Source organism: Nannobrachium achirus (genome assembly GCF_963921795.1).
Source record: "Nannobrachium achirus genome assembly, chromosome: 10".
Taxonomy (NCBI): Eukaryota; Metazoa; Chordata; class Actinopteri; order Myctophiformes; family Myctophidae; genus Nannobrachium; species Nannobrachium achirus.
Window position 1 is genome coordinate 21010364 of NC_137819.1, and position 15682 is coordinate 21026045.

The 15682-nt window shown below is 42.4% G+C and overlaps 1 protein-coding gene across 8 annotated transcripts in view; it reads right to left on the reverse strand.

Moving 5' to 3' along the window:
- The window catches only part of LOC308292157 (cilia- and flagella-associated protein 58-like), an 86591-nt gene that overhangs the window by 38501 nt on the left and 32408 nt on the right, over positions 1-15682 (reverse strand). For 6 of the 8 annotated variants that reach the window (XM_080734429.1, XM_080734431.1, XM_080734430.1 and 3 more), the window contains 3 exons: positions 12527-12703; positions 10392-10529; positions 5204-5253 (listed from right to left, as the gene is read on the reverse strand). In XM_080734429.1, coding sequence (XP_080590555.1) covers positions 5204-5253; positions 10392-10529; positions 12527-12703 — 365 coding nt within the window. Of the gene's footprint in view, positions 1-5203; positions 5254-10391; positions 10530-12526; positions 12704-15682 lie in introns of those variants that run through there. The other 2 variants (XR_013962388.1, XM_080734432.1) reach the window with 1 other exon arrangement.

Genomic DNA, 15682 nt, shown 5'->3' on the forward strand with positions numbered 1-15682 from the left:
TCACACTCTATAACATCCGTAAAATCAGACCTTTCCTCACCCAAGACTCCTCATCCAGACATCTGTCATATCAAAACTTGACTATTGTAACTCTCTCCTCACCGGTCTCCCGGCATGTGCACTTAAACCTCTCCAACTGATCCAAAATGCTGCGGCACGACTGGTCTTCAACCAGCCTAAGTTCTCACATGTCTCTCCCCTTCTCCGCAGCCTCCACTGGCTCCCGGTTGCGGCCCGCATGGAATACAAAACACTGATGCTGACCTTCAAAGCAGCCAAAGGTATGGCTCCTCCATACCTCCAAAACCTGATCAACCCCTACACCCCCACCCGTGCACTTAGATCAGGCAACACAGGGATGCTGACAGAACCCTCGCTAAAAACCCCAGGGCAAAAATCCACTCGTCCGAGACAGTTTGCCCTCCAGGCCCCCAAGCTGTGGAATAAACTCCCTGTCGCACTTAGAACAACGGACTCACTCGCTAGCTTTCGCCGTGGACTGAAGACTCACCTTTTCAGACTCCACCAAAACCCTTAGCACTACTGGAGAATCAATGTCCATACAGGAAGCTAGTTAGCATTTGTTTTTTAGTTTTTTTAGAAACCTTTTTTTATTATTTAATTTTTCTTTACAGATTATATTGTTTTTCTAGATAGATATTCATTTGCATTTGTTATATTACTGTTGATGTACTGACATTTGTTTATTATTGTGATATTTTTATCTGCTTATTGTAAGTCGCTTTGGATCAAAAGCGTCTGCTAAATGCCTAAACTGTAAACTGTTAAGGACGTCCACAATTACAACACCAGAGGCAGCGCCACAGATCACATCCAACCCAAAGTCAACTCAAACAAAGGGTCAAACTCGTTCTTCTGCTATACAACCAAAATGTGGAACGCCCTACCGAAGGCCTTAAAGGAGTGTGGTTCCCTAGCATCCTTTAAAATCGCCCTGAAAAACCACTTACAGGCGGCAGCTATTCGCAACTGGCAATAACAAACCTAGCCCAGCCTCCCCTGATTCTTCTTTGTATTTACCTACTGTATATATTTTTTGCACCGTTTATTTTATTTTGATTTACTTTTTTTTACTAGATCTTCTGCATAGTACTGTGTTCTATCCGTCTGTCATTCAATGTTATATGAGATACTTCAATGGTTTCCTGTGTAAATAAGCCAAGTGCTTTACTAGGATCTCCTTTTAGTTGACCTTGTACCTTTAGTTGAACTGTACCGTCATGAAACTGTACCTTTTTCTATGCAAACTTCTAATAAAGTCTTCAATCAATCAATCAAAAGTTTGAGAAGCACTGATTTGGAAGACATTTATAGAATAGAATGGGGTGAAAATATTCACACCTTTTCAGGATTTTCCAAAAAGAGTAGATCTACAAGCTCGCAGCACGCCGTGAGCTTGTCCGTCTGCTATTTTGACCCCTGTGGGTGAGGCAGACGGATGGGGGTCCTCGCACCCTAGTCTGGAACCCACTGAGTGACCAAATGACACGCTATGAGTTTGTAGATCTGCTATTTTTGAATAGCCAATAGAGAGCAATATGGTTAAAGTGCATGAAATGAACTAGTGAACTAGTTTAATGGGGACCCCCTGGTAAGCCCCCAAGGACCCCTGTGGGGTCCCCGGATGGGTGGAGGTCGCCACGCACTAGTCTGGCACCTAGTGTCCAAATGGCGTAATATGAGCTGGTAGATCTGCTATTTTTGAAAAAGCATGAACATTTGTGCAAACCTTTGAATGTTGTATTTTTCACAGTCAACTTTGCTTCCGGGGGTCCCTGGAAAAACACATTTTGAGATGGGGGTCCACGGCCGAATCCATGTAATTTTGGGCGTCCCTGACATGAAAAGGTTCGAGGACCACTGATTTAGAAGAACGGTTTAGAATGGAATTGGGTAAAGAGTATTCAAAGACTTGAAGAAATGGTCACGATTCTTCAAAAAAATCTACAAGCTCGCAGCACGGCACCGAAAGCTTGTTGACCTGCTATTTTCCACACACATGCACACGCACACACCACACACACGCACGGATGTACGCAAGCGCACGCACACGCACACACACACACACACACACACACACACACACACACACACACACACACACACACACACACACACACTAAAACTATGACTAAAGTGTTCGTCGACTCGCTTTTTTCACTGACGAAAACTAAATAAAAACGTAACTCTGACTGAAACTAAACTAAATATATTGACAATTTTGTCAACAAATAAAAAGACTAAAATGTTATAGGGAGGGACTAGTGGAGAAGAGATGCAGTACAAATAAAAGAAATGTTGCTGAAAATAGCAGATCTACAAGCTCACAACATACTCACAACGTGATCTGCTAATTTCAGCCAAGTGTAAAATCAGCCATTATGATACCATCAAGGTCTGCCAAAATACTGTACATTTTAGTCGACTAAATCAAATGAAGATTTAGTAAAATAAATCATATGATATTTAGTCGACTAAAACTAAACCTAAACTAAAACATTTCAGATGAATAAAATATGACTAAAACTAAATGGAGTTTTATTCAAACGACTATGACTAAAACTAAACTAAAATGTGCCGTCAACACTTTCTTCCCTGCATTTACGACGGCTTTCACACACACACACACACACACACACACACACACACACACACACACACACACACACACACACACACACACACATGTTGTATGTTTGTTTGTTTGTTTGTTTGTTTGTTTGTTTTCAATCAAAGTATTTAAAATGCACCCTTCGCTGTTGGGTGGAAATCTCTAAAAATAGTGAAAATAACTGATCTACAAGCTCACAACCAGGTTTACAGTTCTCTTTATAAACGTCTCCACTGACGCTGTCAAGCCATGGGTTTGTTGCTTCCCACTCACATCTGTACCTTTGGAGGCGTCTATCCGTTTTATGAGGCGGTGGATTATCATATGTTGTCAACATTTTTAAAATGCGCAGTACTCAGTGAGCATTGTATCTAGCTAACAATGACAGGCAGAGCAGGGGCCGGGCTGTGAGTGGACACATGGCAGACATAGCAGGGGCTGTGAGTGGACACATGGCATACATAGCAGCACAGACTGGCAGACAGACAGAGCGTAGTTGCGACCGTCAGGGAGCAGTTTACTATGAAAACCTCCACCGGCCGTCCGTCCGTCCGTCCGCCCGTCCGTCCGTCCGTCCGTCCGTCCGTCACACCTTTGTGACCATCAACAAACGTCACACCTTTGTTGATGTTTAAATCGAAGAGTCTTGGTCAAATACTTCTGTTGGTTTCTGCACTGATCATTTATACAATTCAGCTGTGTTTGCTCGTGTCATCATGATGAGGTCATAAATCAGCCATGCCCAAATATAGATTTTACGGGTTTACATGCTTACTCAGTTATTCGTTATGTGAAAGTCCTATGACGTCTATATCTGACATCATCATACATACATTCCCTTTTATGCCCATAAATGGAGATCCCCTCTGTAGAACCAGCCACTGACATCACTGTAATGTCAGGGGAACCAAATCCCTTTTATGCCCATATATGGAGATCCCTGTGATGCCAGGGGAACCAAATCCCTTTTATGCCCATATATGGAGATATGGAGATCCTCGTGTTGCCAGGGTAACCAAATCCATTTTATGCCCATATATGGAGATCCCTGTGATGCCAGGGGAACCAAATCCCTTTTACGCCCATATATGGAGATCCCTTATGTCATCAATATTAAGCCCATATCTGTGAATATCTTTGGGTACCAGATGTCTCCATATATGGTTAAATGGTCCGATATACATCACTGGCCAGAAGACCAAGAAATGGTGCAACCTCGCCCTTTGCTTTTCTCCCTATAGGCATCTTACTGGTAGGTAGTTTAATGAGGAATGCAGTATGGTGGTAGGTAGGTAGTTATGGCCTTTGATGTAAGATTTTCACTTTCTAGGATAACTATATTTGCTATTCCCAGATGATGCCCTTTTAGGGTACCCCTCATGCCCATATATGGAGATCCCCAGGCTTTACTAATTAACATAAGTTTTATGCCCATATATGGAGATCATTGTCCCAATGTCATCAGATATATGGACATAAATGGACACAGGCAAACTAGATGGGCTGTATGGATATCCAGATGTGTGATGTAAGTGTTTTATTCCAAATGTGGCACCCCACAGACATATTTCCAGAAACAAAATCCCTTTCATGCCCATATATGGAGATTTCTGATGTCATCAATCCCAGGCCCTGTAAAACTGTCAACTGCCCGTATGTCTTGATAATTGGTAAAACAAACTTTTGGCCTATTTGTGGAGATAAGCGACCAACGGTCGCTTATCTCCCGATTAGGGAGTCTTACTGGTGCTAGAGTCCAGATGCAGCTACGGGATGTTTATGGTCGCAGGAGGTCCTGCCGGCCCCCTGCCAGAAAATGTTCTGGCAGGGGGCCAGAAAATATTTCTTGTGTTTTTTTTCTTTTTGTTCATTAATGTTAAATTCAGTGTTGATGTTTGTGTGACAGTCCTTTATGGGGCATTTGGGAAAATACAGAACAAACCGCGCTCCATATTGGTTCGATACATTTAATTCTCAAATAAGGGACAAATCTGTATTTTACAGGACAGGTGGCAACCCTACTTGTAACTTATCTGTTTTTTTTTTAAATTGTCTTCAAGCTCACAACGCATTATGATGCTACACATTGTGTGCTTCTAGATCGAGTACTTTTCAAACATACTTTACAAATTCAGAACCTCAGGATGTCAGGATTTTTTGTTTGTAGATCTGCGAGTAGGCCTTTTTGCCAAATTTTTCAAATATAGACAATCTAAAAGCTCACAATGCATGGTGGGCTTGTAGATCGGTTGTTTTGGAAATATAACCAATCTACCAGCCATCTAGTCCATATAATCGAATCTCTGCAATCCTGGATTCCAGCATCAATATGTCAACTCAGTCAAATGAGAGCATTCTTTAATAGAAAACATGTTTTATTATCCTGTTATTTGGTGGTGTGTTTAAACTTATTCTTGCTGGTGTTAAGGACCAGGCCAAGAGCAGAGAAACCTGAATTCCCTGGAAGCTCTCCTGAAATCTTTTCAGAACAGCATATGGGGAAGAGCCAACCAAGCATACAGTGTATAAAATGTTAATGCGTGATATTGACACAGACAAACAGATACTCACATCTGGTAATGAGTTGAGGATTAAGCCAACCTTCTCCTCCATGTTTCACTCTGTAGGAAGTAGAACAACAATGCATCAATGTCTAAATGTTTAGCACAATGGGCCCTATAATGAAACACTTCTTATGCGTGAATATGTCATAGCGGCACGCATCATATTCGTAATTGCTATTATGAAATGCGCGCTGAACGTAATCAGTGCGCTGAACGTTATAGTTTTAGTGTCGCTCGCATATTTAACGCATGGGGGAGTGATCCTATGTAAATTAAGGGGCGGCCTGGGGCGCAATGCGGTGACATGCCATTATGAACCTTGACTTAATACAAATGTTAGCATAACGTTTAGACATGCTCAGAGCTGCTTTTATGCGGTAAAATACTTGTTTATTTGCCCACATGACAGGGTGCGCCGCCTTGCGCCACCACCTCACACAAGGGGGGGGGGGGGGGGGGGGGGGGGGGGGGCCTGGGCACCCCCTGGAACTCCCTCAAGGACCCCACTTTGAGAATCAATCCTACTCACCAGTGGTGGAAAAAGTACAGTATCAACATTCTAATGTAGACATACTGTGTTACAACTTACAAGTAGATGTCTGGAATAAAAAATGTAGTGGAATAAGTAAAGGTACAAAAGTATTGGTGTCAAAATAAACTTAAGTACTAAAAGTTCTCAGTAATTATAATAACAGACCTGCCAACCCTGGCAATTTTTTTTGAGTACTCATGCGCGGCGCCCGCAGCGCCCGCGCAGCGCCCGCGCAGCGCCCGCGGTGCAATTTTTGTTGTTTTCCCGCACAAAACAGCGTATATTTTGGGGGGTTCCATGCACCTTTTTGGGTGGGGCAAGATGTTAGAACAACCTTTTAAATAAAAATGCCATTTGGTCTGGAGAAAAAGTAGGCTAGTATTACCAGGCAATACAGTAATGTTGCTTTGGCAATATTGTTGACAAATCTTTAATAAAATATACTAACTGCACTTGCTCAGAGTTAGTTAACAATAGACTAGCAAAACAGTCTCACCAGTGACTTAATGAATGAACATACATCAACATAATCATGTTATTCAAATAGCAAAATAGCTTTACATTGTCAGGTAGGCTATTTTTTCCAATATTTACCTGTGTCTTTGTTAAACATTGTTAATTGAGCAGCCTAAATAAAACCACCTTTCTGTGCATGATTTGCATGAAGTTGAAAGTATTCAACTCATGTAGGTTTCTAGTGCATTCATTAATTGATATATAGGCCTACATTGTGTATAGATCACATACCGTCTAGTCTGTATATTCATTCATAGAGGATACATGCTACTCATTGTTAACAAACCATTAATGTCTTCATATATTCACAGGTGATAAATAACTTGTTCACCTTTAATGTTTTTGACAATACATATAGTCCTCCTAATTCATTCATTCATACTCATTTAGAGATAGCTTTAGAGATGGATATTTACTCTAAAGCCCAATTATGGTCAATGTATGTTCCAGTTTACTGTACTACGACCTGCGTCACAAGTTTTCCGACTTTGCTCGCGTGCAACACCGTCGTATGACGAAGTACAGTATAACACGGGCTTCATACAGAACAAGCTGTAGCGGTGGCGACCACAATTTAATAGTGTAATATTATTGTACGTTTATATATTACCTGTTATACTACAGGCAGCATTGTGGGGGGCGAATTGTCCCTGTGCAACTGCATCGACTCCGACGACTCGCACAACACGGCCATTCTCCGTTTATCTAAATTAATCTGATTAATATCGCCGATATATGTACAAACCGAACAGCAGCTGACTACATGCTGACATGAAACCAAAACAAACCGCTTTCCATCCGGTTAAATTCTTCTTCTGACGACAAAAAAAGAGCATACCTTCTGTTCTAGTGCTCCCCAGCGCCATGCGCCCCATTCACACACCATTCAAGTGGTGCCTGGGAGGAACTACACGGCAGGGACCAAAAATGTTTCACTTCAATAGTGTGCTGCAGATGCGTGCGCTGCAGATCCCCCAAAGTTGCGTAGCAATGAGGGGAAATAGCGTACCTGCGTATTGACACTTAAAATGCGTGCAAAGTACGCAAAATGCGTACGGGTTGGCAGGTCTGCAATAACAGTTTCCAAATGCATAAAAAATTTAAAATCCTATAAAAATAGCAGATCTACAAGCTCTACAAGCTCACAACACGTCACTTTGTGAGCTTGTAGATCGGCTATTTGCATATAGCCATCATGTCATAAATGTAGTGGAGTAGAAGTACTTAAGTACAGTACTTGTAAAGTAAATGTAGACTACTAGTTACTTTACACCACTGCTACACACACTGTGTGTGCATAACAGCAAAGTTTATTTTCTAGTCAAAAATGTTTGTTGCCTAATGACAGTGGTGGTGATGCATCCCTCGTTTCTATTCCACATCTAACCAGTGAGTGAATGACAACCGTGTTAGCACTTAGCTCTCATTAGCATGCGACAAGTAAGCCTACTATTGCCCAACAGCGGTAAACTACATGATTCAAACCCGTCGCTGAGGCACTGCATTTATCCCCACAGCCCAAATCTTCTAATTGTACACACCAGTAGCAAATATGCTAAAGAGGGGCAAAGACGCAGTCAGCTCAGAATCAGAGGTGCTCAGCGCGACGAGGCAGCTGCCTGACTGACTGACTGACTGACTGGATGAATGAGAGAGGGGAGGGGGAGAAACTAGACATATACATCTCCTTCCAACCGTATGTAAGTGAGAGAAGTTAGAACGCTATGCTTCACATGAGCGCTACGTTGTTGTGGGGAAGAAAAAAAATCTTAAAAAAAATCTTAAAAAAAAAAAAAAAAAAAAAAAAAAAGGGAAAATCATACAGTGGCGGCCGGATTTGAAGCAGCGGCGGCCCGCCGCTGCTTAATGCATGTAGGGGAAACACTGATAGATGTTTAGAGATAGAAATGTCCTGCACCAAACGATGCCCAGCCCGCACATAGGCACTTACAAACATACATACATACACCAAGATACACCACAAACAAAATACAAAAGAAAAATGTATTGATTGTCCACGCTGTGATTTACAAAATCGAAATCAAGATATTATGTAACTTCAGAGATTTATTATCATGGTGGCCATCAATGTTTCGTTTTCGCTTGCTGTCTTTTGTGTACAGTAGAGCCACAGCTGGCGTCTAGTTGGGGGCCTTAGGGAGATAAAATGGTAATTTTCATGCTATCAGTCTAAAAGTGCCAAATTTTGCACAGATGTAGCCCAGGACATGCTCTAATGATTTAGCTAGGGCGCCCGAGTCGGCGACCTTCTGGGTCGCCACAGCGGCCAAATCAAGTTGGGCTCCCATTGACTTTCTATACAGGAGGAAAATACCCCCAAAAAAATCTGCTTTAAGTAGGATGTGAGGGGTCTAACTAGGGGTTTGTCATGATTCTGAATCCATTACAAGCATTTGTTTTGCACAAAGGACTTTTTGGGGGTTTTGTGGGGGCCATTTCTAGCCCAAGGAATGTTTTGCAATGGATTCAGAATCATGACAAACCCCTAGTTAGACCCCTCATATGCTACTTAAAGCAGATTTATTTTTCCTCCTGTAGTATAGTGTATAGAAAGTCAATGGGAGCCCAACTTGATTTGGCCGATGCGGCGACCCCGAAGGTCGCCGTCTCGGGCGTCCTAGCTAAATCATTAGAGCATGTCCTGGGCTACATCTGTGCAAAATTTGGCGCTTTTAGACTGAATAGCACGAAAAAACCATAAGGCGGAAAGGAAAGCAAAAATCCACAGGAGCATGAACTTTTTCAATTTTATGTGCCCTACAGTAGGCCTACAGTATGTGCGCTTAACAAATTCATCCATTTTGGAGAAAGGGGAGTGCACCACACACAATGAACCATATCCCGCTCAATTCTCAACCGTTTTTTTTTTTTATAAAATAAAAAACTAATTTGACTTAGCCTACTTTCTTTTTTGACACAAGCCGTACATTTATTGTGTACACAATATAGCAAACAAACAAAATGAAACATGGATAGGCTACATGGATGGATAGAATGCATTGACTTAAAGCCTGTGGTGGGCCTACGCTCACACATGCGACACTTTCATCCTAATATTACAAGTAAGACGCCTTAAGGCGAGAAGCGACCGCAGGGCGCGGGGAAACAACAGAGAAGAATATTCAGTGTAAATCTGGCAATGTACACACACACACACACACACACACACACACACACACACACACACACACACACACACACACACACACACACACACACACAGATATACTAGGGTTGTCTTTGACTCAGAATGATGCACCCAGGCAGGGGTCGCAGCAGTGTGGAGCAACACAAACAAGACGGATTGTGTGTGTGTGTGTGTGTGTGTGTGTGTAGGGGTCGCAGATGAGTGCAATTAGTGTGGAGCAGGGCAAACGAGACAGATTGGGTGTGTGTGTGTTTGTGTGTTTGTGTGTGTGTGTGTGTGTGTGTGTGTGTGTGTGTGTGTGTGTGTGTGTGTGTGTGTGTGCGTGCGTGCGTGCGTGCGTGCGCGCACGCACGCACGGCTACAGGCAAGAGTAACAGGCTAGAGTTACAGGCTAGAGTTACAGCGTGACACAATTGCTGCAGGTTTTCACAATAACTGCGACCGCAAACGTTCGCAACAACAAATGATGGATGTCTGTCTGACAACATGAAGGCACTGAACCCCGGCTGGAGATGAGCTTTCAGGGAGGCATCTCTGGGCATGTTTTCTGCATAAAAGCGACGCGCTTTGAGATGCTCTTTTGCCTCTCTCTCGCCTTTTTTTCCTCTTCACATGAATTATTATCCAGAGTGACTTGCAAGCGTGATATCACTGATATGTGAATAAGCAAAGAAAACACATATACGGACTATACTCAATTAATAAGGTAAGTGTGAAAGGGAGAATTATGCCTACATGTCCGTCCATGTTTGTCTGTGTACTAACTGTAACTGTAACTGTGAAGGCAAACGTTTCTGAACGTCTCGCATCCTGCAAGGAATGTGCGTTAACTCGTTATTATCACATTAACTTTGACAGCCCTACTAAATACACTAATACGTACACATCTATTAGTGACTTTGTGTCAGAGTGAATGTTCTCTTGAGGGAACACTGCACATTCAGTGCACTAACATGGACACAGCTCAAGTCTACTCACCTGCAGTTCTCCAGGACTGGAACATTAACCATCATGTTGGAGCTCAGGTCCAGCTCTCTTAGACTTAGGGAGGGATTAGAGCTTACAGCTGAGGCCAGAAGTTCACAGCATCTCTCTGTCAAGTTGCAGTGAGCCAGTCTGAATGAAGAATAAAACACCAGATTGATTAGATATACACAGACAGAAAGATAGAAGCTAATCACCTGGAACCCCAACATAGTTGGGGACCCCCTTGGGGTCGCACATCGAATATAGACTATGTACAAGCTCACGTGTTGCGTCCTCAATGCATTGTGAGCTTGTATATCAGCTATTTTCGGTGTGCAACCATGTTGTATGTATGACATGTATGATGTAACCTATTAATTCGCCGTAATGGGATATTACACTTTCAAACATGTCCGGGGTCATTTTTACGTCTACTCCGGCACATAGGCTTGGGTTACCATGATATCAAGTTTATTAACCCATTTAGGCCTGAACACAATATGACGCAATATTTTATGCTTTAAATATAAAAAATCAAACCTCGGTTCGAAGTGGAGCGGTGAATTTGAGCAGTTCCAGGTAAATATATAAATATATTCACCTATTTATATATTGACATGTGTCAATTCTTGATTGCCCGTGGCTCGCTACGGTGGCTGCATGCTGAATAGATGGAACAGAGATATTTTGGATAGACTGTTCAAAGTCCCTGACTTTTTTCACCTATTTTATATATTGACATGTGTCAATTCTTGATTGCCCGTGGCTCGCTACGGTGGCTGCATGCTTCGTGAGCCTCCACTCTAACGGCTATCACGGGCAGACGCAGACAGCAGAGGGGGTCGACTCGAGATACGCCAACATACCATGCTTGTTAGTTGTTATTAACGGACTACACACACACAACAGCTGATCTTCACGCAGACAACACCTCGATGTGCGTCTTGCGCGAGGCGTTGTGAGCTTGCAGCTCTCTCTCTCTCTCTCTCTCTCTCTCTCTCTCTCTCTCTCTCTGAAATACGATTATCTCTCTCTCTCTCTCCCTCCTCTCCCCCCGTCTCCCTCTCGCTGCCGTTAACCTTTGTTTTTATCGCGACGTGGTGTGTGTGTGTGTGTGTGTGTGTGTGTGTGTGTGTGTGTGTGTGCGTGTGTGTGTGCGTGCGTGCGTGCGTGCGTGCGTGCGTGCGTGCGTGCGTGCGTGCGTGCAAAAAATCCCATCATTCTCCATGCATCAGAGCGGAGGGGAACTCAATTCGATAGGTACCGAAATGTTGTGTAACTGCTGTGCGCACATGCGCAGATCCTGTTCAAACTCAACGGGACACTTCTCACTTGTGAGACTGGACACACATTTCTGCCTATCTATAGGTACCGAAATGTTGTGTAACTGCTGTGCGCACATGCGCAGATCCTGTTCAAACTCAACGGGACAGTTCTCACTTGTGAGACTGGACACATATTTCTGCCTATAGCGGAGCTGCTGTGTTTCACACACCGCTCCAAAAATAGCAGATATACAAGCTCACAGCGCGGCACCGAGTGCCGCGCTGCGAGCTTGTAGATCTGCTATTTTTGAAAAATCGTGGAAATTAGAATTTTGGCCCGATTCTATAAGTGTCTTTTGAATCCTTCTAAGGTTTTTTTTGAAAAACCTATGTTTCTATGTCAACAATCTGACCAGCCATCGTCAAAGAAAAGGTCCTTTTCACTTAACTGGAGCTCAGTTAGTCTGTTCTTGAGGGACTACTATGTCAGTGGTTCTCAAACCTTTTCATGTGAAGGACCCCAAAAATGTTATGAATTTGGCCACGGACCCGTATCTCAAAATATTTAGTTCCAGGGACCACCCAGAAGCAAAATTTGAGTTACAAACGTTCGCTTTGAAAATACATATATTCAAAGATTTGCACACATTTTCACGACTTTTTCAAAAATAGCAGATCTACAAGCTTGCAGCGCGGCACTCGGTGCCGCGCTGTGAGCTTGTATATCTGCTATTTTTTAATATTTAAAGCATAAAATATTGCGTAATAATGTGTTCAGGCCTAAATGGATTAATACATTCTCACCACAACATAGGTATTATTTTCACATAATACAGCAGATAATTAAACAGAAGTGATCAAATTTGGGTAAATGTATCTTACCGTAGAATCTCCAGTCTCCAGAGCAGACTCTTCAGTCCTTCACAGAGCAGCTCCACTAGTCCTGAGTCGTTCAGGTCGTTTTCACTGAGGTCCAATTCTCTCAAATGGGAAGGATTAGAGCTGAGAGCTGAAGCCACAACTTCAACCCCTGCACGTCTGAGGTTACAGCCAACAAGTCTGTAAATGCAGATTAAATAAGAGATTAACAAAACAAATTATAAATAGTTCAATGTCATGGAAGTTAAATAAAAGATCTCCTATCTAGTTATCCAAGCCTAAACAGTATTTAGCAGCCACAAAAAAGCAGCTCCAACAACTGCAGCAAACATATGCACAGATATAAGAAGTGTCTTATATTATTGTTCTGAACTGTGGCATTTGCAATAAAATCATTGAATCTGGAGCTTGGACAAACAAACATACGTTGTTGTTTTTCACAAAACATATTACATATTGTGAAAATAGCCAAACTACAAGCTCACAACGCCTCGCAGTGAGCTTGTAGATTGGCTATTATCACAATGTTTGCCTCTTCCTATTTAACAATTTGGCCAATTTGGTTTTAAAAATGTTAAAAGTAATTTAAATTGTTCCTTTAGAAATGTGCCCTGTAAATGAGCCCTGCAACGGGTGGGGTACCCGTGGGTACCCGACGGGTACCCGTGTTTGACGGGCGGGTACGGGCGGAATATATTCAACTATAAATTTGCGGGTACGGGCACGGGCGGAACAGAACTAAACACGGGTAATACACGGGCGGGTCACATTTTATTGCCTATAATAAACGGCTGTTTCATTTGAAACACTGAGCAAAAAAAAAAAAAAAAACGTCAGCAGCGCGCCGCACACGCACACCACGTGAGCAGCAGCACGCAATCACAATCAGTCAACCACTGGCAGCGGAACCGCACACGCCACGCGGGAGTGAATGAACAACAAACATGGATGAGATAAAAGCAAAACTAGCGAGCGGTGAATACGAAGTTGTGGACAACAATTCGACAAGGGCCAAGTCGGACGTGTGGGAGAAATTTGGATTGCTTCAAGACGAAGAAAACAACATAGTTAATGGATATGCCGTCTGCAAACAGTGCAAAAGAGTTTTAGCCTACGATAGCCGTAAACTGGGCACTCCGTGCCGCGGTGGGGAACGCGCATGTCGAATCTGAAGCCGGTGGGACGAACGGTTCTCGAGATACGCGGATTACAGACACACAGACAGACAGACAGACAGACACACACGCAGAGACTTCTCGCATTTATAGATAGATAATAATAATTATTAATGTAGGCCTATAATAAAGTGACTTAAAGTAACTTTATTATAGGTCTAATTATATATTTAGATATTTCCTACCGTTATAGGCCTAAAGTTTGAGCCACTAAACTATTCAGCTTTTGTTCAAGGCAAGTCTAAACATAATTAGGCCTATAATAAAAGTAACTTTATTATAAGCCTAATTAATATACAATAATAATAATAATAGTAATTCCTGACATTAGAGGCCTAACATTGGCCCACTAAACTATTCAGCTTTCAGTGCAACTCTTAAATGTAATGTGATCTGGATCCTTGTTTTCTTTTCTTTGTCCTTTAGCTTCTTAAAATAGTATTGATTTTAATATTATTTTCTTTAATATCCTCTAGAACTGAAGGAGAAAAGAGCAAGCCCACAGGGACCGGGGCCGGGCCGGCTGGCTCAGGCCGCTGCTGCCACAGCACCACCCGATAAACGACCCCGTCACGATTTATCAGACGTGGAGGATAGCAGCGATGAAAGCGTCCAGCCTGAGGATGAAGTCGCGGAATACATAGAATACAAGAAGGCACTCAAGGGCAAGGATGACTTTGATCTTTTGTCCTGGTGGAAGGAGCATACCTCCGACTTCCCCAACCTGTCACTCATCGCTAGAAATATTCTGTGCATCCCGGCATCCAGCGCAGCCAGCGAGAGAGACTTCTCAACGGCTGGATGTGTTATTCAGGAGCACAGAACAAGCCTTAACCCTGATACCGTGGATGACATTCTGTTCCTACATAGCAACCTTGCCATCAAGAAGAAGAAGGAATAAATGTCTTGTACTGTCTGAGAGCTGAGACTGAGTGAGTAGCAAGCGGGCTATGTTAATTAAAAAAAAAAAAAAAAGTAGCGACCACGTTTAGCTTTTCATTCAGTTACTTTGTTTGGACTCAAGTTTGTTGTGGAGTGGACAATATTTTCTTAAAAATGTAAGTTGTTATTTCTGTTGTGTTGGGGGAAAAGAATTGAGTGGCTTGCCTTGTTGTGTTAAGCCTATTTTATGTTTATATTTGTATGCACGGCGCACAGCGCGGAGCGCGCAGCACTCGATTGTTTAATTGATTGAAGAATTTATCAAAAGTTTATTTGTTCACGTTTTGAGAAACAAATCAGAAGTGTTAATCCTCCTCCTCCTAAATATTTGTTGAAGCCTGTTGAAGTCTACCTGTCCTGAGTTTAAAAAAGAAAAGGAGAAAGTAAAACAAATAAACCACTTTCAAATTGAGTTACTGTCTTTAGGCTATTTAATTTACTGCATGTAATCACGGGTAGCGGGGCGGGCAACGGATCTGATTAATGACGGACGGGGTGGGCGCGGGTTGTCAAAATTGGACCCGTGCAGGGCTCTGCCCTGTATACACGTAGACTGTTTGTTGTTTTGATTACTGTTGAGTGAGAAAACAATGTTTCACATTAAGCTAATCATCTCCTCATGTCCAGGCTAATCAAATGATAATTGACTGGTACAGTAGGTCCATGCAGGCTATTGATTATCTATTGATCTGTTGCATACCTCAGTAAAGCTCCCTAACTGTGGCATAACTAGAACGGGTTGCACGCTGAAAATAGCCGATCTACAAGCTCACAAGCGTTGCGTCCTCGCCACGTTGTGTTGCTTGTAGATCAACTATCTTCGGTGCGCAATCCTGCTGTATGACAAAGTAGCCTTTAAATTTGCCTTAAAGGACAACTTTAGTTTTTTACAACAAGGGTTCATATTTTAGATTGTAATTAAAGAATATAAAAGATGAGTGTTAAAATTATTTCATTTACTTCTTTCTATTGTTTTAGAGATTCTTATTTCAGTGGCTGGGGGCATGCGTACAAGTGGTAAAATATGTCATTTTACACAGAA